The following is a 20,606-nucleotide window of genomic DNA, read 5'->3' on the forward strand; positions in this document are numbered from 1 at the left end:
GGTATATGGCTGGTGGTGGTGAATTCTCTCAGATTTTGTTTGTCTGAAAAAGTCTTCTTTTAATTGAAAGATCAATGATTTACAATATTATATTAGTTTCAGGTGTACAACACAGTGATTCAATATTTTTATAGATTATATTCCATTTAAAGTTATTAAAAATAATGGCTATATTTCCCTGACAATATATCCTTGTTGCTTATTTTATGCATGCCAGTTTGTATCTCTTAATCCCATAACCCTATCTTGCCCCTACTCCTTTCCCTCTCCCTACTGGTAACCATTAGTTTGTTCTCTACATCTGTGAGTCTGTTTCTCTTTTGTTATATACATGTGTTTGTTTTATTTTTAAGATTCTGCATATAAATGATAACATATAGAGTATTTGTCTTTCTGTGACTTACTTCACTAAGCCTCTAGGTCCATACACATTGTTGCCAATGGCAGAATTTCATTCTTTTTTATGACTGGGTAGTATTCCATTGTATGTATATATACCACATCTTATCCATTCATCTGTTGTGGGATACTTAGATTGCTTCCATATCTTGGCTGTTGTAAATAATGCTGCTATTGGAATGCATGTATCTTTTTGAATTAGTGTTTCCATTTTCTTCAGATGTATACCCAGCAGTGGAATTGCTGGATCATATGGTAGTTCTATTCTTAGTTTTTTGAGGAACTTCCATACTGTTTTCCATAGTGGCTGCACTAATTTACATTCCCACTGAGAGTGTACTTGGGTTCCCTTTTCTCCACATCCTCACCAGTGTTTGTTGTTTGTAGACTTTTCGATAATAGCTATTTTAGCAGGTGTGAGGTGATATCTCATTGTGGTTTTGATTTGCATTTCTCTGATGATTAGCAGTGTTGAGCATCTTTTCATGTGCCTGTTGGCCATCTGTAGGTCTTCTTTGGAAAAATGTCTATTCAGTTCTTTAATTGAGTTGTTTGTTTTTTTGATATTGAATTGTATGAGCTTTTAAATTATGTTTTGATATTAACCCCTTATCAGTCATAGCATTTGCAAATATTTTCTCCCATTCAGTAGGTTGTCTTTTCATTTTGTCAACAGTTTCCTTTGCTGTATAAAAACTTTTAAGTTTAATAGGTCCAATGTATTTATTTTTGCTTTTATTTCTTTCGCCATAGGAGACAGATCCAAAAAAATTATTGCTACGATTTATGTTAAAGTGTTCTGCCTATGTTTTCTTCTAGAAATTTTTGGTTTCAGGTCTTACATTTAGGCCTTTAATCCATTTTGAGTATATTTTTGTATATGGTATGAGGAAATGTTCTAATTTCACTCTTTTACATGTGGCTATACAGTTTTCCCAGCACCACTTGTTGAAGGGACTGTCTTTTCTCCATTGTATATTCTTGCCTCCTTTGTTGTGGAGTGACCATAAGTGTGTGGGTTTATTCTGGGCTTTCTGTTCTGTTCCCTTGATCTATGTGTCTGTTTTTGTGTCAGTACCATGTTATTTTGACTACCGTAGCTTTGTTGTATAGTCTGAAGTTAGGGAGCATGATACCTCCAGCTTTGTTCTTTTTTTCCTGAAGATTGCTTTGGCAATTCAGGGTCCTTTGTGGTTCCATATAAATTTTAGGATTATTTGTTTGAATTCTGTGCAAAATTTTATGGCTATTTTGAAAGGGATTGCATTAAATCTATAGATTGCTTTGGGTAATATAGCCATTTTAATAATATTAATTTCTGCAGTCTTTCCATTTCTTTGTATTGTCTTTAATTTCCTTCATCGGTGTTTTATGGTTTTCATAGTATAGGTCTTTCACTTCCAAGACAAGGATGCCCACTCTCCCAACTTTTATTTAACATAGTATTAGAAGTCCTAGTCACAGTAATCAGACAAGAAAAGGAAATACAAGGCACCCAGATTGGAAGGGAAGAAATAAAACTGTCATGATTTGCAGATGATATGGTACTATATAGAGAAAATTCTAAAGTCTCCACAAAAAAAAACTATTAGAATTAATAAGTGAATTCAGTAAAGTTGCAGGATATAAGGTTAGTATATAGAAATGTGTTCCTTTTCTATACACTAATAATGAACTATCAGAAAGAGAAAGCAAGAAAACAATCATCATTTAAAGTTGCATCAAATTGGCTTCCCTGGTGGCGCAGTGGTTGAGAATCTGCCTGCTAATGCAGGGGACATGGGTTCGAGCCCTGGTCTGGGAGGACCACATGCCGCGGGGCAACTAGGCCCGTGAGCCACAACTACTGAGCCTGCGTGTCTGGAGCCTGTGCTCTGCAAAAAGAGAGGCCACGATAGTGAGAGGCCCGCGCACCGTGATGAAGAGTGGCCCCCACTTGCCACAACTAGAGAAAGCCCTTGCACAGAAACAAAGACCCAACACAGCAAAAATAAATTAATTAATTAATAAACTCCTACCCCCAACATAAAAAAAAATAATAAAAAATAAAAAAGTAAAGTTGCATCAAAAAGAATAAAATACCTAGGAATAAACTTAACCAAGGAGGTTAAAGACCTATACTCTGAAAAAGTCTTTATTTTTCATTCATTTTGGAAAATATTTTCCAAATGTTTTCTCAACCGGGTGTAGAATTCTAGATAGGTTGTTGTTTTTGTTTTTATCCTTATCTTTGTTCTACTGTTATGTTTCTTTTTTTGGATGTTTCTAAGGTTTTTGTTTTTGTTTTTACTGTTTATCACTGGGTTGTTTTGTTTGTTGTTGTTTTATAGCCAATTTGATTATGATGTGCCCTACTTTATTTTTCTTTCCATTTATTCTCCTTTGATTTTGTTGGATATGTGAGTTTGTGGGTTTCATCAAATTTGAACTCTTTTTAGCAATTAATTCTTGAAATATATTTCTGTTCATCACCCTTTCTTCTTTTGGGGCTCCAATTACACAGCTTGTCATTGTCCCACAAGTCTTTTTTTTTAGTTTTTAACTTTTTCTTTATTTCTCTTTCTCTCCATGCTTGCTTTTTAATAGTTTCTATTGCATGCCTTCAAATTCATTGATATTCCACAAAATCTTTTCCTGTTTATCCCATAAAGTGTATTTTTAAGTTCAGATGTAATTTTCATCTCTAGAAGTTCTATTGGGATCTTTTTAATATCTCCTGTTTTCTGTGCATTATGTCCATGTTTCCTTCTATATTTTGAGCATATAGAACCTATTTATAGTGACTTTTAAAATTCTTCTGTAATTACATCCATCATTTCTGTCATTGCTGGGTCTATTTATTTCTTCTGGTGATGGTTCATATTTTCCTACTTCTTTGCATGCCTGGTAGTTTTTACTATATGCTGATGTTGTGAAACTTACAGTGTTACATGGTATTTTTGTATTCCTTTGAAGAATGTTTGACTTTGTACTGGCACTCAGTCAAGTTACTTGGGATCAGTTGGACCCTTCTGAGACTTGCTTTTAAGCTTTTATAGGAGAGGTATAGAGCATTCCATATCTAAAGCAAGTTTAGGCCAATTACTATGATGCAGTACCATTCTGAGGAGTCTACCTGATGCCCTGTGTATCATATGAGGGCTTTCCACTCTGGCTGGTAGAAGCACAAACTCTTCTCAGCCTTGTGCTATCTTTGTGAATTGTTTCATTTTCTGCTTTCTGGTAGTTCTTTTTTCAGCCTTGGGTAGTATGCTTTATACATACACAGACTCTTAGTCAAAGGCTCAAGTGAACTTCTCTGCAAATCCCTGTAGCTTACTCTCCTGTAGCTCTCCCACCTCCTGTAGTACTCTGTCCTGCAAATTCTAGCCTCATTGGTCTCCCTAAACTCACGTCTTTGTCTCTTCTACTCAGTGAGAATGTTGGGCCCTTTTGTGTTTGCTCTACCTATCCCACTGTCTGGAAGCCTTCAGGCAGTAAGATGGGGCTGTTATATAGCTTTTGTTTTCCTCCTCTAGGGGATCATAGTACTGTGCTGTTTGTCATCCAGTGTCTAAAAACTGTTGTTTTATATATATTTATTTTTAGTTTCTACATGTTTAATGTGAGAGAATAAATCTGGTGCCTGTTTTTCCTTTTTGCTGGAACTCATTATGATTTTTGTAAGTTTCTTTGTGGTAAACACTTTGGAATTTATATCTTTAGAAGTGTTCATTTGACAGTACTGTGTTCAAGGGGAGAGAGCCTTTTAAAAGGAAGATGTACTAGAAGCTAATTTCAAACAGTGAACATGTCAAGTGGTAAAGCATTAAACTAAAAGTGGTAGTGGTAGGAATGGAGAAAAGGGGACATATCTAAAATACATTTTTGCAGGAAAAATGGACAAAATGTGGGAACTGCTTGGCATAGAGGGTACAGGTAGAGAAGATGTCAAACATAACTCTAACATTTTGAGTTCAGTAGAATAGTGGTACAATTAAAAGAGGAGGAGTAAAAGATGATTAAATTCTACTTGTTTGTTAATATTATTTTATATTACATATTACAGGAAATGGTGACAGAAATGTATTCTGGCCCTTGTGTAGCAATGGAGATTCAACAGACTAATCCTACAGTGACATTTCGAGAATTCTGTGGACCTGCTGATCCTGTAAGTTATTGTTTAAAACATAAAGTTTGTTTTATCCATTAACTAAATATCTTAACAGGTTTTTGATGGTTTTAGTTCTTTAAAAGAAATAATACAAAATGAATGTAATAGATACAAATGTTTATTCAAAATCGCATTTTACGTCCTTTATTTCTTATACAGTATTGCCACAAAAGTGAATTTTTATTAGCCTCGTGACAATATAGAATGGGCAGAAACACTGTGACATTTTCTTTTATTGTTTCTTGTTGTTAAATTGCGTAGGTAAGTAAATTTGTTAAGCTCTGTGATAGAAATTGTCTAAAGTATTAATTATCCTTTGACATAGGGAGACCATAAATAAAGCTCTCAGTGGGAAGAATATTGATATGGTGGCTTCATACCAGATATGTAAATAAATATGAGCAGTGGGACTTATGTGAAAAGTGATATTCTCTAGTATGCCTTTCAGTTTGCTTCGGGTTTTCTTCACATGGACATTTGGTGGTAAGGGGAATGGAGACAGGGATGGGACTGAAAAGCAGAAGTAACATTTGAATACATATGCAAAAGCTCCATGCAAATGTTATAAGCTGGGTAGGATTATAGGAAGTATTACCAATTTTAAACACTAACTATAATTTAAATTTACCCTTTATTTCACCATCACTTGTAAAGTTTATTGATGAAGAACAGCCAGTTCAATTTAATTTAATTCAGACAATTTATTGGGTTCCCTTAAATGTAAGATAAAAAATTAGCAGCATCTATTAAGAAGCCAGCTTGTATGAGAGTGCTGCTAGATTAAGCCCTGTAGGAAAAAAACAATACATCTGTTCTCAACAATCAAAAAGCGCATAGGGGACTTCCCTGGTGGTGCAGTGTTTAAGAATCTGCCTGCCAATGCAGGGGACACGGGTTTGAACCCTGGCCCAGGAAGATCCCACATGCTGTGAAGCAGCTAAGCCCGTGTGCACCAACTACTGAGCCTGCGCTCTAGAGCCCATGTGCCACAACTACTGAGCCCGTGTGCCAAAACTACTGAAGCCTGCGTGCCTACAGCCTGTGCTCTGCAACAAGAGAAGCCACCACAATGAGAAGCCCGCACACCACAACGAAGAGTAGCCCCTGCTCGCCACTAGAGAAAGGCTGCGCACAGCAACGAAGACCCAATGCAGCCAAAAGTAAATAAATAAAATAAATTTACAAAAAAGCACATACATAAAGATCTTTCCAAACACTTACAGAGCAACATACTAGTAAGGTCTAAAATATTGTTAGTTCAGGTAAAATACAAATGGTAAAGGGTTGTTTATTAAGGGAGCAATTAGTATGACCTGAAGGTAATTAAAGAATCTTGGTAAGAGGAAGAGAGATGTAAACAGGGATTTTAAAGATGAATCAAGGCATGAAGAGAATAGGGAAAGCTGTAAAACTCTATGTACAAAGGTAACAATGAAAGAATTTGAAGATTTACTATGGTATACAGCAGGAATATTCGCTTGGCTTCAATGGGAAATGCATACCTAGAAACACAAGGAAATATGTTTTCTGAGAGGAAACAAGGTAGGGAGTACTGGTAGAGATGAGTATGGGATGCATAGCTTTAAAAGCCAGGCTAAAAATTATGGATTCTGTATAATTAGAATACTGTATAGTAGAAAATAGGAATTCCTTGTATGTAGTTTAATTTTGGATATACTAAATTATTCCTTTGGTGAAACTAGAGCAAACTAAATTGGAAGAGATTAAAGGCAGGGGCTATAGAAAAGGAAAGAAGCAGACCTGATGACATTACTAGAGAAAGAGTTGGCAGGACCTACTTTATATCTTTTCAGGGAGAAAGAAGAATAGAAGTAAGTAATATGTGTGATTGTGAAAGAGTGATTATTAAAATGTGATTCTGCTTTAGAGGACATTAGGAGAAAGTGGTGGTGATATTATTTATTAAATATTAATTGTAAGATATTAAGAAGGAATACTTTTTGGCTAGATGAATAAGCAGAACTCAGTGTTTGCTGTTTTTAATTTTTGATTTGTGTTTTATGACCAAGAGGGGGTTTTGTTCATTTGTTTTTTAAGATAATTAAAATTATGGGTGACCAGCTGACCAGAGGTAAATTAGAGAGAAACTAAGACAAAAAAAAAGAATGAGATGAGTTTGTTCATTCTTTCATTCATTCAATAAATATTAATTGAACCTGTGCTGGTATTTGTGACTATAAAGAAAGAAGCTTTAAAGAGCTTACATTCTATGAGTGGACGCAAATATATAAGTGGTTAGTTTCCATGTTTTGTGGCAACTGCATTGTTGGATGTTTGTATTGGGTACTATGGGAGCCCAGAATCATAGCATTTAGCTTAGTCTGGGGATGGATGATGAGGTCAGGGGAGTCTTCTTGAAGAACACGACATCTAAGCTAAATTATGAGGAATGAGTAGATGTTAGCTAAGTGAAGAAGGTGGGGAATGATAGGAGTAAAGTTATGAATGCATAAAACAGCATCACTTTTGGGCTGCAGCAAACTGTTATTACTGTAGCTAAAGTACAGGGCAGTGAATGATAGAAGTTAGGTCATTGGGGGAAGAGTTGGAAAGTGAGCATGTGAGTAATCATAGAAGGAAGAGTCCTGACAATAAAAAAATTTGCTGATTCCCTTTCTTTCTAGATATTTATTCAGTGAACATTTATGGAATGAATAGTATAATATGTACAAGACTCACTGCTTGGTCCCATGGCTGGGCTATAACAAAGATGACTAGAACAAGGTATCTTTCCTTAAGGAACTCATAATCTCTTTCAGGGTCCTAAGTCTTGCATCATTAAGCATAGTTGGAATTACTCCACTATATTTTTTTCATTCTAGTTATTTATGAGCCCCTTATTGCATTATATCAATACAAAGTTATATCACAGGGATTTTAAAATTTGGTACTAGTTTAACATATAAAATGTTAACAGTGGCTGTCTGGGTGGTAGGATTATAATAATGTTCAATTCTACTTTCCTATATTTTACAAATTTTCTTCAAAGTATTTATATTACGTTTATAATTAGAAAAATACATTTTATTTTATCATAAAACCTGAAAGTAAATGAACTTTTAAATGAGCAGTTGGGGCTGATTCAGGACTGATTTCTCCTCTTTAGTTTCAGGGTCCTGAATTATGTACTGTTCCTAAGTATAGGTACAGGATTTCAAGGGGGACCATATGGTTTTTTAAAATTTAGTTTAATTTGGGGGTGTTTTTATTTTTTCTTAATTTTATTGAAGTATAGTTGATTTACAATGTTGTCTTAGTTTTAGGTGTACAGCAGAGTGATTCAGTTATACACATATATAAATATCTTTTCTTTTTTGGATTCTTTTCCCTTATAGGTTATTACAAAATATTGAGTTTAGTTCCCTGTGCACAACCATATGCTTTTGATGGGTATTGATGGGTATTTCCAAGTCAGAAGAAACACCATTAGTAGTTACAGTCAAGCTTTAGGGACAATAAAATGGCTCTTACAGTTTGGTCTCAGACTTTAGTTCATTTTATCCTTCTTCCTCTCTCTTTCTCCCACCTTTCCAGTAAATAGATATTGAATGTTTACTACATGCCAGCCACTATGCTAGGTGCTACCAGGTTTATATTAATAAACAAATACAGTCCTTATCTTTGAGGAACTTAATGGTTTAGCTCTAGGAGGCAGAATTGATAATTAAATAGCAATCTCACTTTTAACTGCCAGGTGTGCCAATCTGTTCATGTGTTATATAAAAATAATTTAGAAATTTATTTCTTCACTGCTTAGTAATTCCCACATATAAAGTGAGAGCCTCGGTTACAATACACGTCAGTATAATTAGCACTTGGAAGAAAGCCAGGTACATAATGGCCATGCAATTAATATTTGATGAATTAATGAATACACTGGCTATATTTTTACACCTACTTAACAACTGGTACTAATTTATTGTTTGAATGTATTTTATCTACAAAGTGGGTCCTTTTTTTCTTTATACTTTTCTAAGATGTAGAACTACTTTTTAAGTTGATTCAAAAGAAGATTCGGCCTAACAGTGATCATTAGATCACTTTGTAACCATACAGTTGACCCTTGAACTTTGTAACCATACAGTTGACCCTTGAACAACGAGTGGAGGGGCACCAAGCCTCTGAGCAGTCAAAAATCCATGTGTAACTTATAGTCATCCTCCCATATCTGTGGTTCCTCCATATCCATGTTCTGAATCCACAGATTCAACCAACCGCAAGTTGTGTAGTAGTGTAGTATTTACTGTTGAAAAAAATCTGCATATTAGTGGACCTGAGCAGTTCAAACCCTTGTTGTCCAAGGGTCAACTGTATATGTTGTATATTGACATCACTTTCATCATTGATATCTGCTATTGGCAGAGATTCTGCCTCTCTGTGGTCTCATAGCTGGAAGGAAACAGTCGTATGTATGAATGGAATTTCTTCCAGTCTGTCCAGAAGTGGTCTCCAAAGAGGGGGAGGTGCACAAGACAATACATTGTGTGTGTGGGGGTGGGGTGGGGTGGGGATTATTAGACTTTCCATTTATATTTATTTACCATATGAAAAATAAGAAAAAATAAAGTTTGATATAGTTAATGTGTGGACTAATAAGAGTACATGTAAATAATCTATTAAAATAGATAACATATTTTGATGTATGTACATATTCTACTCATAAGGGTGCTTGAAAAATGTTGGACGCTACTATATAGAATGGTAAAATTGTCACAACAGATTCCTTTACAATTACAGAAGTATTCACTCACCACACAATCACCTGCAGAAAATACATTCACTTAGGCAGAAAATCGGTTCCAGATTTGCCTCTGGAAGAGATTTTAATTGCACCTGCTGAAGAATTTCACTGTTGAGTAGCTTGGCAGTTTTCCTGCTGAGCCATTAGGAACCTGAAAGAGTCACCAAAGAAGTGGTAAATTGTTTGGAAAAATCATGCAGAATATATTTGTTCTTGGACTGGTGAGCATGACAAGCCAAAATAACCTAACATAGGTATGCCGTATTTTATGAAAAATGTGAACACATGAAAAATGTGTTCGTAAAATATTTTACGCAAAGGATCTTATTTAAGGGAATCTGAATTATTTTGTCAGGTGAATATCTACCCTCATCTGCTTTCGTGCTTTGAAACCTTTACCCCATTGCCAGATTGAATTGAGTCATTTTCATACACAAAAAGTAAAAGTGCCTCTTCAAATTTAATGAAGTTTTTCATTCATTTGATTTTCCAGAGGGATACTTTACCTGCTATCTAGTGGCCTTCACTGATTTCAGGATCAAAGTAGAAGTATGATATTTTGAAGGGCCGTTCTTTCTTCATGAATGTGCAGAAAGTTGTTGTAACTTGGAAGAGAAATGCTTGGAAGTTGTTGCTTCTGTCATCTATTGACTTTCTGGTCACATTCCTTTATTCACTGAAGACTTGGAAACCATGATCATAGTCCTTCTCTTCATCCCATTTCTTACCATAACATCCATGTGGAAGATTCACCCAACACCTGGCCTCAGAGCTCAGCTCTCGTCAATTATCTTCTCAGTTTTCTTCCACAGCCATATTCAATGCTTTTTTAAAATACTGAAATATAGTTGACTTACCCATTATGTTAGTTTCAGAGTACTACGTAGTGATTTGACATTTGCATACATTTTGAAATTATCACCATGATAAATCTAGTAACCATCTGTCCCCATGCAAAATAATTATATTTTTGACCATATTCCTTATGCTTATATATATATTCCTTATACTCATCATGATTTATTTATTATGTAAATGGAGGTTTGTACCTCTTAATCCTCTTCACCTATTTCACCCAACACCCACCCTTTCTGGCAACCACCAGTTTGCTCTGTGTATCTATTAATCTGTTTCTGTTTTGTTTTGTTTGTTCCATTTGTTTGTTAAGAGTCCACATATGAGTGAGATCATGTGGTATTTCTCTTTCTCTGTCTGACTTATTTCACTAGTGTAGTACACACTAGATTTATCCATGTTGTTATAAATGGCAAGATTTCTTCTTTTTATGATTGAGTAATATTCCATTATGCAGTTGTTGAACATCTTTTCATGTATCTGTTGTCCATCTGTATGTCTTCTACAGAAAAGCATGTACTCAGATTCTCTGCCATTTTTTTTTTACTTTTTATTGGAGTATAATTGATTTACAATGTGTTAGTTTTAGTTGTACAGCAAAGTGAATCTATTATACAAATACATATATCCACTCTTTTTTTAGATTCTTTTCCCATATAGCCCATTACAGAGTACTGAATTAGAGTTCCCTGTACTATACAGTAGGTCCTTATTATAGCAAGTCCCCTACATACAAACCTTCAAGTTGCGAACTTTCAGAGATTAGAACTGCGTTCGCATGTCCAATCATGTAAGTTAGTTCGCGTATCTGGCGTACGTTGTCACATGCGTGCATCCTCTACAAGTGGTGGTGCTTTTGCGTACTTTATTGTACAGCACTGTACAGAGTACAGTAGTACAGTATCTTTATTTCAAGCCCAGGATGTGCGGAAGCAAGTGTAAAAGCAGTGGTGATGTAGCTGGTACTGCTAAGAAGTGCCAAGCAATAGAGATGGAATTAGAGGCCCAGAGAAAGGACGAAGAGAGATAGAAGTAAGAAGTAACTGAAGAACTGAAGAGATTCGCGGTGCAGGACATGGCAAGGGGATTTTCTTTATTTGAGGAGGCACAGGACCCAAATGTAGAATGGTACACAAAGGTTACAGCAGCCATTCAGAATGCAATCCAGTGCTGCCATGTCATCTATGATGAGAAAAAATTAGCTACTACCCAGACATGAAAAAAACTGGATTTTTTTTTTTCAAGAGGGTAGATAGAATTGAATCCAGCAAGGAACCAGAACCTGAGCCATCAACGTCAGGCATGAGTGAAATTGCAGCTTGCCCGCCATCTCTTATTGCTGACAATCCTTCAGCTCTACCATCTCCCACCTCCTCTCCCTCCTCCAGTCAGTAATGCCGCCCCTGTATGCCAGCTGCTGTACTGTACTACTGTACTTTGCAAGGTACTGTACTGTAAGATTAAAAATGTTTTGTTTATTTTGTGTGTGTGTTTGTTGTATTATTGTGTGAAAAGTATTATAAACCTATTACAGTACGGTACTGTACAGCCAATTGTGTTAGTTGGGTACCTAGGCTAACTTTGTTGGACTCACGAACAAATTGGACTTACGAATGCACTCTTGGAACTGAACTCGTTTGTATGTAGGGGACTTACTGTAGTTATCTATTTTATATATAGTAGTGTGTATCTGTCAATCCTGATCTTCCAATTTATCCCTCTCCCCATTACCCCCTGGTAACGATAAGTTTATTTTCTACATCTGTAACTCTGTTTTGGTTTTGTAGATAAGTTCATTTGTAGCCTTTTTTTAGATTCCACTAAAAGAGATATCATATGGTATTTGTCTTTCTCTTTCTGACTTACTTCACTATGAGAATTTCCCTCCGTATGAGTGTCCATCCATGTTGCTGCAAATGGCATTATTTTGTTCTATTTTTATGGCTGAGTAATATTCCATTGTATATATGTACCACATCTTCTTTATCCACTCCTCTGTTGATGAACATTTAGGTTGCTTCCATGTCCTGGCTATTGTGAATAGTGCTGCAGTGAACGTTGGGGTGCATGTATCTTTTTGAATATGGTTTTCTCTGGATATATGCCCAGGAGTGAGATTGCTGGGTCATATGGTAGCTCTATTTTCAGTTTTCTAAGGAACCTCCATACTGTTCTCCATAGTGGCTGTACCAGTTTGCATTCCCACCAACACTGTAGGAGGGTTCCCTTTTCTCCACAACCTCTCTAGCATTTATTGTTTCTAGATTTTTTGATGATGGCCATTCTGACTGGTGTGAGGTGATACCTCACTGGAGTTTTGATTTGCATTTCTCTAATAATTAGTGATGTTGAGCATCTTTTCAAGTGCTTTTTAACCATCTGTATGTCTTCTTTAGAGAAATGTCTGTTTATATCTTCCCTTTTTTTTTTGCGGTACGCGGGCCTCTCACTGCTGTGGCCTCTCCCGTCGCGGAGCACAGGCTCCGGACGCGCAGGCTCAGCGGCCATGGCTCACGGGCCCAGCTGCTCCGTGGCATGTGGGATCTTCCCGGACCGGGGCATGAACCCATGTCCCCTGCATCGGCAGGCGGACTCTCAACCACTGCGCCACCAGGGAAGCCCTATCTTCTCATTTTTTGATTGGGTTGCTGGGTTTTTTTGATATTGAGCTGCATGAGCTGCTTGTGTATTTTGGAGATTAATCCCTTGTTGGTTGCTTTGTTTTCAAATATTTTCTCCCATTCTGAGGGTTGTCTTTTCATTCTGTTTATGGTTTCCTTTGCTGTGCAAAAACTTTTAAGTTTCATTAGGTCCCATTTGTTTATTTTTGTTTTTATTTTCATACTCTAGGAGGTGGATTGAAAAAGATCTTGCTGTGATTTATGTCAAAGAGTATTTTCCGTGTGTTTTCCTCTAAAAGTTTTGTAGTATCCAGCCTTACATTTAGGTCTTTAATCCATTTTGAATTTATTTTTGTGTATGGTGTTATGGTGTGTTCTAATATCATTCTTTTACATGTAGCTGTCTAGTTTTCCCAGCACCATTATTGAAGAGGCTGTCTTTTTCCATTGTATGTTCTTGCCTCCTTTGTTGTAAATTAGGTGTCCATATATGCGTGGGTTTATCTCTGGGCTTTCTATCCTGTTCCATCGATCTGTATTTCTGGGAGTCCCCCGCCAGCTCCATTTTTCTTTCTCAAGATTGCTTTGGCTATTTGTGGTCTTTTGTGTTTCCATACAAATTGTACAGTTTTTTGTTCTAATTCTGTGAAAAATGCCATTGGTAATTTGATAGGGATTGCATTTAATTTGTAGATTGCTTTGGGTAGCATAGTCATTTTCTCAATATTAATTCTTCCAGTTCAAGAACATGGTATATCTCTCCATCTGTTTGTGTCATCTTTCGTTTCTTTCATCAGTATCTTATAGTTTTCTGGGTACAGGTGTTTTGCCTCTTTAGGTAGATTTATTCCTAGATATTTTATTCTTTTTGATGCAGTGGTAAATGGGATTGTTTCCTTAATCTCTCTTTCTGATCTTTCATTGTTAGTGTATAGAAATGCAGATTTCTGTGTATTAATTTTGCATTTTATTTTGTATTTTATTTCAGTTGTTTGTTTTATTTTATATCAGTTGTTTTTTGGGTGTTGAGTTGTGTGAGTTCTTTATATATTTTGGATATTACCCCCTTATTGATGTATTATTTGCAAACATCACCTGCTCAGTAGGCTGCCTTTTCACTTTGTTAATGGTTTTGTTTGCTGTGCAAAGGATTTTTTGGCCACATGGCATGCATGGCATGCAGGATCTTAGTTCCCCAACCAGGGATTGAACCCTGCAGTGGAAGCACAGAGTCTTAACCATTGGATGCCAGGGAAGTCCTGCTGTGCAAAAGCTTTTTAGTTTAATGTAGTCCCACTAGTTTATCTTTTGTTACCTTTGCTTTAGCTGTCAGATCCAAAATATCATTGCCGAGATCGATAGCAAGGAGCTTACTGCCTGTGTCTTCTTCTAGGAGTTTTATGGATTAAGTCTTTAATTCATGTTGCATTAATTTTTGTGTATGGTATAGGATAGTGTCCAGTTTCATTCTTTTGCATGTGGCTGTCCAGTTTTCCCAATATTATTTATTGCAGAAATACTATCTTCTTCCTGTTGTGTATTCTTGGCTCCTTTGTTGTAAATTAACTGACCGTATATGCATGGGTTTATTTCTGTGTTCTCTATTCTGTTCCATTGATCTGTATGTCTGTTTTTATGCCAATACCATACTATTTTGATTACTATAGTTTTGTACTGTAGTTTGAAATCAGGACGTGTGATGCCACCAGCTTTGTTGTTCTTAGGTTACTTTGACTACCTGGGGTCCTCTGTGGTTCCCTAAAATTTTAAGATTGTTTGTTCTATTTCTGCGAAAAGTGCTATCGAAATTTTGATAGGGATTACATTGAATCTGTAGATTGCTTTGGGTAGTATGGACATTTAAGCAATATTCTTTGATCCATGAGCATGTTATATCTTTCCATTTTTTTTTTTTGTCATTTTCAGGTTTTTTTAAATCAATGTCTTATAGTTTTTTGAGTATGAATCTTTTACCTCCTTGGTTAGGTTTATTCCTAGGTATTGTATTACTTTTGATGTGATTGTAAATGGGATTATTTTCTTATTTTCTCTTTCTGATAGTTCACTATTGGTGTATAAAAATGCAACAGATTTCTATATATTGATATTTTTTTTTGTCCTGCAACTTTACTAAATTCATTTTACTAGTTTTTTGGTGGTGTTCAGGATTTTCTATATATAGTATCATGTCATCTGCAAATAGTGACAGTTTTAATTCTTCCTTTCTGATTTGGATTCCTTTTATTTCTTTTTCTTGCCTTTGCTGTGGCTAGGATTTCCAGTACTCTGTTGAGTAAAAATGGTGAGAGTAGGCATCATATCTTGTTCCCAGTCATAGAGGAAATGCTTTCAGATTTTCACCATTGAGTATGATATTGGTTTTAGGTTCGTCATCTATGACACTTATTTTGTTGAGGTATGTATTCTCTACACCCACTTTGTTGAGAGTTTTTATGATAAATAGATGTTGAATTTTGTCAGAAACTTTTTCTGCATCTATTGAGATGTTTATGTGATTTTTATTCTTTAGTTTATGTGTTGTATCACATTGATTTGCAGATATTGAACCATACTGCATCCTTGGGATAAATCTCGCTTGATCATGGTGTATGATCCTTTTTAATATATTGTTAAATTTGGTTTGCTAATATTTTGTTGAGTATTTTTGCATCTATGTTAATCGGTGATATTGGCCTGTAATTTTTTTTTAATCATCGAGTCTCTTTCTGGTTTTTGTATCAGGGTGATGCTGGCCTCATAGAATGAGTTTGGAAGCATTCATTCCTATTCCTCTTCAATTTTTTGGAAGAATTTGAGAAGGATTGATGTTAATGCTTCTTTAAATATTTGGTAGATTTCACCAGGGAAACCATCTGGTCCTAGGATTTTCTTCATTGGGAGAGTTTTGGTTGCTGATTCAACCTCCTCATTATTGGTCTATTCAGATTTTCTATTTCTTCATAATTCATTCTTCATAGCTTTCATATTTCTAGGAATTTATCCAGTACTTCTAGGTTGTCCAGTTTGTTGTGTATGATTTTACAGTAGTCTCTTATGATCCTTTATTTCTTTGGTATTAGTTGTAATGTCTCCTCTTTATTTCTGATTTTGAGTCTTCTCACTTTTTTTTTTTAAGTAGTCTAGCTAAAGGTTTGTCAGTTCTGTTTATCATTTCAGAAAACCAGCTGCTTTTGGTTTCATTTATCTTTTTATTGTTTTTGTGGTCTCTATTTTATTTATTTCTGCTCTGACCTTTGTTATTTTCTTGCTTCTGTTGACTTTGGATTTAGTTAATTTCTACTTCCTTGAGTTCCTTGAGATGAGAAGTTAGGTTGTTCATTTTGAGGTATTTCTTGTCTCTTAATGTAGGCACTTATCACTATGAGTTTCCCTCTTAGATCTATTTTTGCTGCATTCCATAAGCTTTTTTTTGCAGTTATTCAGCAAACATTTATTGAACTTAGAAGTTATACCAGACCCTGATCTGGAGAGCCAGTACAAGAAAATTTTGCCTGGTGTCTAAAGGGAGAGATAGTCACTTACACGAGTAGGATGCAAAGTGCTGAGTGTAGACACTAGAGGGTAGAGGATAATAAAGAACCATAAAAGACATGAACCTACCCATGACTGGAGGTGAAGGGAGTGGGTCAGGGAAATAGATATCACCTAAGGCAAGTCCCAAACACTTTCCAGACTTCGCCCATAAATTTTAATATATGTGTTTCCATATTCGTTTGTTTCAAGATATCTTTTGATTTTCCTTTTGATTTCTTCTTTGACCCATTGGTTGTTCAGGAGTGTTTAATTTCTAAGTATTTATGGATTTTCCAGTTTTCCTCCTGTTACTGATTTCTAGTTTCATACCATTGTGGTCAGAAAAGATATTTGGTATTTCAACTTTCTTAAATTTTCTAAGGCCTATTTTGTTACCTATTATATGGTCTATTCTGGAGAAGTTCCCCTGTGTGTTGAAAAGAATGTGTATTCTGCTTCTGTTGGAGGGAATGTTCTGTATATGTCTCTTAGGTTCATTTGGTCTAAAGTATAGTTCAACTCCAATGTTTTATTATTGACTTACTCTCTGAATGATCTGTCCATTGTTGAAAGTGGAGTATTGATATCCCCTACTATTATTATATTGTTGTCTGTTTCTCCCTTCAGTTCTGTTGGTATGTGCTTAATATATTTAGGTGTTTTGATGTTAGGTGTATATATATTTGTGATTATTATATCCCCTTGATAAATTAACCCCTTTATCATTATATAATGATCTGTGTTTTTTGTTACAGTTTTTGGTGTAAAATCTTTTTTTTTCTGAGTAAATATTGCTAGCTCTTCTCTCTTTCACTTCTAATTGCATGAAGTATTATTTTCCGTCCCTTTACTCTGAGCCTATGTATGTCCTTAAAGTGAGTCTCTGGTAGGCAGAATATAGTTTGATCTTTTTTTTTAATCCATCCAGCCTCTCTATGCCTTTTGTTTTGAGTATTCAATTCATTTACATATAGAGTTATTATTAATAGATAAGGATTTACTAATGGCATCTTATTGTTTTCTGACTGTTTTGTAGTTCCTGTGTTCCTTTCTCCCTCTTTTGCTGTCTTTATGTGTGTGTTGATGATTTTTCCATAGTGGTGTGCTTTGATTCCCTTCTCTTTGTTTTTTTGTGAGTGGACTGTAGGCTTTTGCTTTTTGGTTACCATGAGTATTACATAAACACTTAAATATATGACAGTCTGTTGTTTTACACTAGTAACAACTTAACTTTGATTGCATACAAAAACTCTACCCTTTGACTCTCCCCTTTTTTGTTTTTGATGTCTTAGGTTAGTTATTTTTAATATTCTTGTTTATTAACCTTTCTACTACAGTTAACTGGTTAATACACCACCATGTTACAATTTTAGAGCATTCAGAATCTGACTACATACTTACCTTTACCCCATGTGTTGTATATTTTCATATTACTACTTAGCATTCTTTCATTTCAGCCTGAAGAACTCCTTTCAGCATTGTAAGGCAGGTCTAGGGGTGATGAACTCCCTCAGCTTTTGTTTGTATGGAAAAGTTTTTAGCTTTCCTTTATTTCTGAAGGACAACTTTGCCAGATATTGTATTTATGATTGGCAGGTGCTTTTTTGTTTTTTGTTTTCTTTCTTTCAGCACTTTGAATCACCTCACTCTCTCCTGGCCTATAAGTTTTCTGCTGAGAAATTCATTAATAGCTTTATGGGGGTCCCCTTGTAAGTTACAACCTTTTTTTACTCTTGCTGCTCTTAAGTTTCTCTCTTTGTCTTTGATTTTTGAGTTTTATTATAATATCTCTTGGACAGGATCTGTTTAGGTTTTGTTTGTTCGGTGACCTATGAGCTTCATGAACTTGGATATCCAAGCCTCTCTAGATTTGGGAAATTCCCAGCCATCCCTCCTTTACTTAAGCTTTCTATCATCACGTTCCTCTCTTTTTCTGAGATTCCAATAATTTGCGAGTTATTGCTTTTGATAATATAGATCATGTAGACTTTCTTCACTCTTTTCGTTCTTTTTTGTCCTCCTCTGACTGAATGATTTCCTGGTTTCTCTCTTCTAACTCAAAGATTCTTTCTTCTGCTTGATTCATTCTGAGAGTGATGCTCTCTAGCTCATTTTTCTTTTCATTCATTGTATTCTTCAGCTTCAGAATTTCTGTTTGGTTCTTTTTTTTTTTTTTAATTTCTGTCTCTTTGTTAAACTTCTCATTTTGTGTGTGTATTGTTTTCCTGATTTTTTTGAATTGCCTTTCTGTGTTTTTTTTTTAAAGCTGTACATTTTTTTTTTTTTAAAGCTGTACATATTTTAAATTTATTTATTTATTTTAGGCTGTGTTGGGTCTTCGTTACTGCGCATGGGCTTTCTCTAGTTGTGGCAAGCGGGGGCTATTCTTCATTGTGGTGCATGGGCTTCTCGTTGCAGTGGCTTCTCTTGTTGCAGAGCACGGGCTCTAGGCATGCAGGCTTCAGTAGCTGTGGCATGCAGCCTTAGTAGTTGTGGCTCACAGGCTCTAGAGTGCAGGCTCAGTAGTTGTGGTGCATGGGCTTAGTTGCTCCACAGCATGTGGGATCTTCCCAGACCAGGGCTCAAACCCGTGTCCCCTGCACTGGCAGGCAGATTCTTAACCACTGTGCCACCAGGGAAGTCCCACCTTTCTGTGCTTTATTGTAGTTCATTGAGCTTCCTTAAAACAGGTATTCTGAAGATTTTATCAGGTAAGTAACAGATCTTCATGTCTTGGGATCAGTTACTAGAAGATTATTGTGATCCTTTGGTTGTGTCATGTTTCATTGATTTTTTTTTCATATATCTTGAAGTTTTGTGTTGCTGTCTTCACATTTGAAGTAGAACTCACCTCTTTTCTTCTTTATTAACTACCTTTTGGAGAGAAATATCTTCCATCAGCCCTGCTAGGGATTCCGGGGTTTCTTAGAACTTGTATGGATATATCAGCTTCACACTTCTTGCTCCCTCTTCTGGCAGAATTCTTAAATTTGTATGCCTTCTCTTGATCCTGAAATGCACCAGGCTGGATGCCGACAGCTTGCCTTTTGCTTTTTCAAAGATGACACTAAAGCTCAAGTTTGTGGTCTCTCCCTGGCTCACAAATTCTTGTTGGCTTTCTGCACAGGCTCACTAGCCATTTGCCAACACTTTCTCTCACTGCTGCCGTTGGGAATGCACACAGGGAGCACACGGGGTGAGCACCTCACATGGTGGGTGAGGCATGTGTGAGTACTGGTGGTGCCCCTGGGCTAGTTGAGGTGATCCTCTGGTGAGGCATCCCCAGCAGCTCATGGACAGGCTTCCTGATGGAGTCTGTGACAGAGTTTTTAGGATCCGTGTCCTTTTAGTGCGCTTATCTGCTGCTTTCCCAGCTGTTCCCACTCTCTAGTCATGCAGCTCACAATTCAGTACTTTGAATGTAGTGAGAGAGAAATGGGCTTCTTTGGCATCATCCTGCAGTGCTGTGGAAGCCAGGTGCTCACTCACAGACTTTCACTTTCTCCACTTGGGAGAAATCACAGGCTGAGACTTGGTCCCCTTAGCTACACTCTTTAACTATCTATTTTTTAAGTGAGGGTGTTCTAAAGCAGCGGTCCCCAACTTTTTTGGCACCAGGGACCAGTTGTCTGGAAGACAGTTTTTCCAGGGACTGGGGTGGGGGGGTGGCTGGTTTAGGGATGATTCAAGCGCATTACGTTTATTGTGCACTTTATTTCTATTATTATTACGTTGTAATATATAATGAAATAATTATACAACTCACCATAATGCAGAATCAGTGGGAGCCCTGAGCTTGTTTTCCTGCAACTAGATGGTCCCATCTGGGAGTGATGGGAGGCAGTGACACCTGAAGTGTGTTGTTTATGTCCAGTCTACTCTGTAATCTCGTTTTGGTGGCTGTCACAGCAGAAAACCCTGCCTCACAAAGATAGGGTGTTGGAAATGGAAGCAGGCTTTTCAGTGCTTTTGTGCAGTCTCAGGATATTCTGCCTCGACTTTAATCCAGAACGTATGGAGATTTGAAGTTGTCTCAAACATACTTTTAAGGCCACCATCATTTGCCATCTTAAGCAGTTGATCCTCTTCCAGCATGTACAAAGTCGATTCACCAGGCTTATTCACAAATGGGTCGCAGATCCATTCCTTCCCAGTTCGGGGGTCTTTTGTGGTTGGGAAGGAATGCTCAAACTCTTTGGAAAGCTGAGATAGGTGATCATGCACCAGGTGGGAGAAAGAAGGCCCTGGCTCAGTCTCTTTCAAAATCTCTGCTAATGTTTGA

At 36.4% G+C, this 20,606-nt stretch overlaps 1 protein-coding gene across 2 annotated transcripts in view; it reads left to right on the forward strand.

Annotated features, from left to right (window-relative positions):
- Positions 1 to 20,606, forward strand: part of NME7 (NME/NM23 family member 7) — a 258,169-nt gene that overhangs the window by 120,660 nt on the left and 116,903 nt on the right. For both annotated transcript variants that reach the window (XM_029227185.1, XM_029227184.1), the window contains exon 10: positions 4,448 to 4,549. In XM_029227185.1, coding sequence (XP_029083018.1) covers positions 4,448 to 4,549 — 102 coding nt within the window. The remainder of the gene's footprint in view (positions 1 to 4,447; positions 4,550 to 20,606) is intronic.

Source organism: Monodon monoceros, unplaced genomic scaffold (genome assembly GCF_005190385.1).
Source record: "Monodon monoceros isolate NGI ecotype Baffin Bay Population unplaced genomic scaffold, NGI_Narwhal_1 Super_Scaffold_18, whole genome shotgun sequence".
In the NCBI taxonomy this organism is placed as follows: Eukaryota; Metazoa; Chordata; class Mammalia; order Artiodactyla; family Monodontidae; genus Monodon; species Monodon monoceros.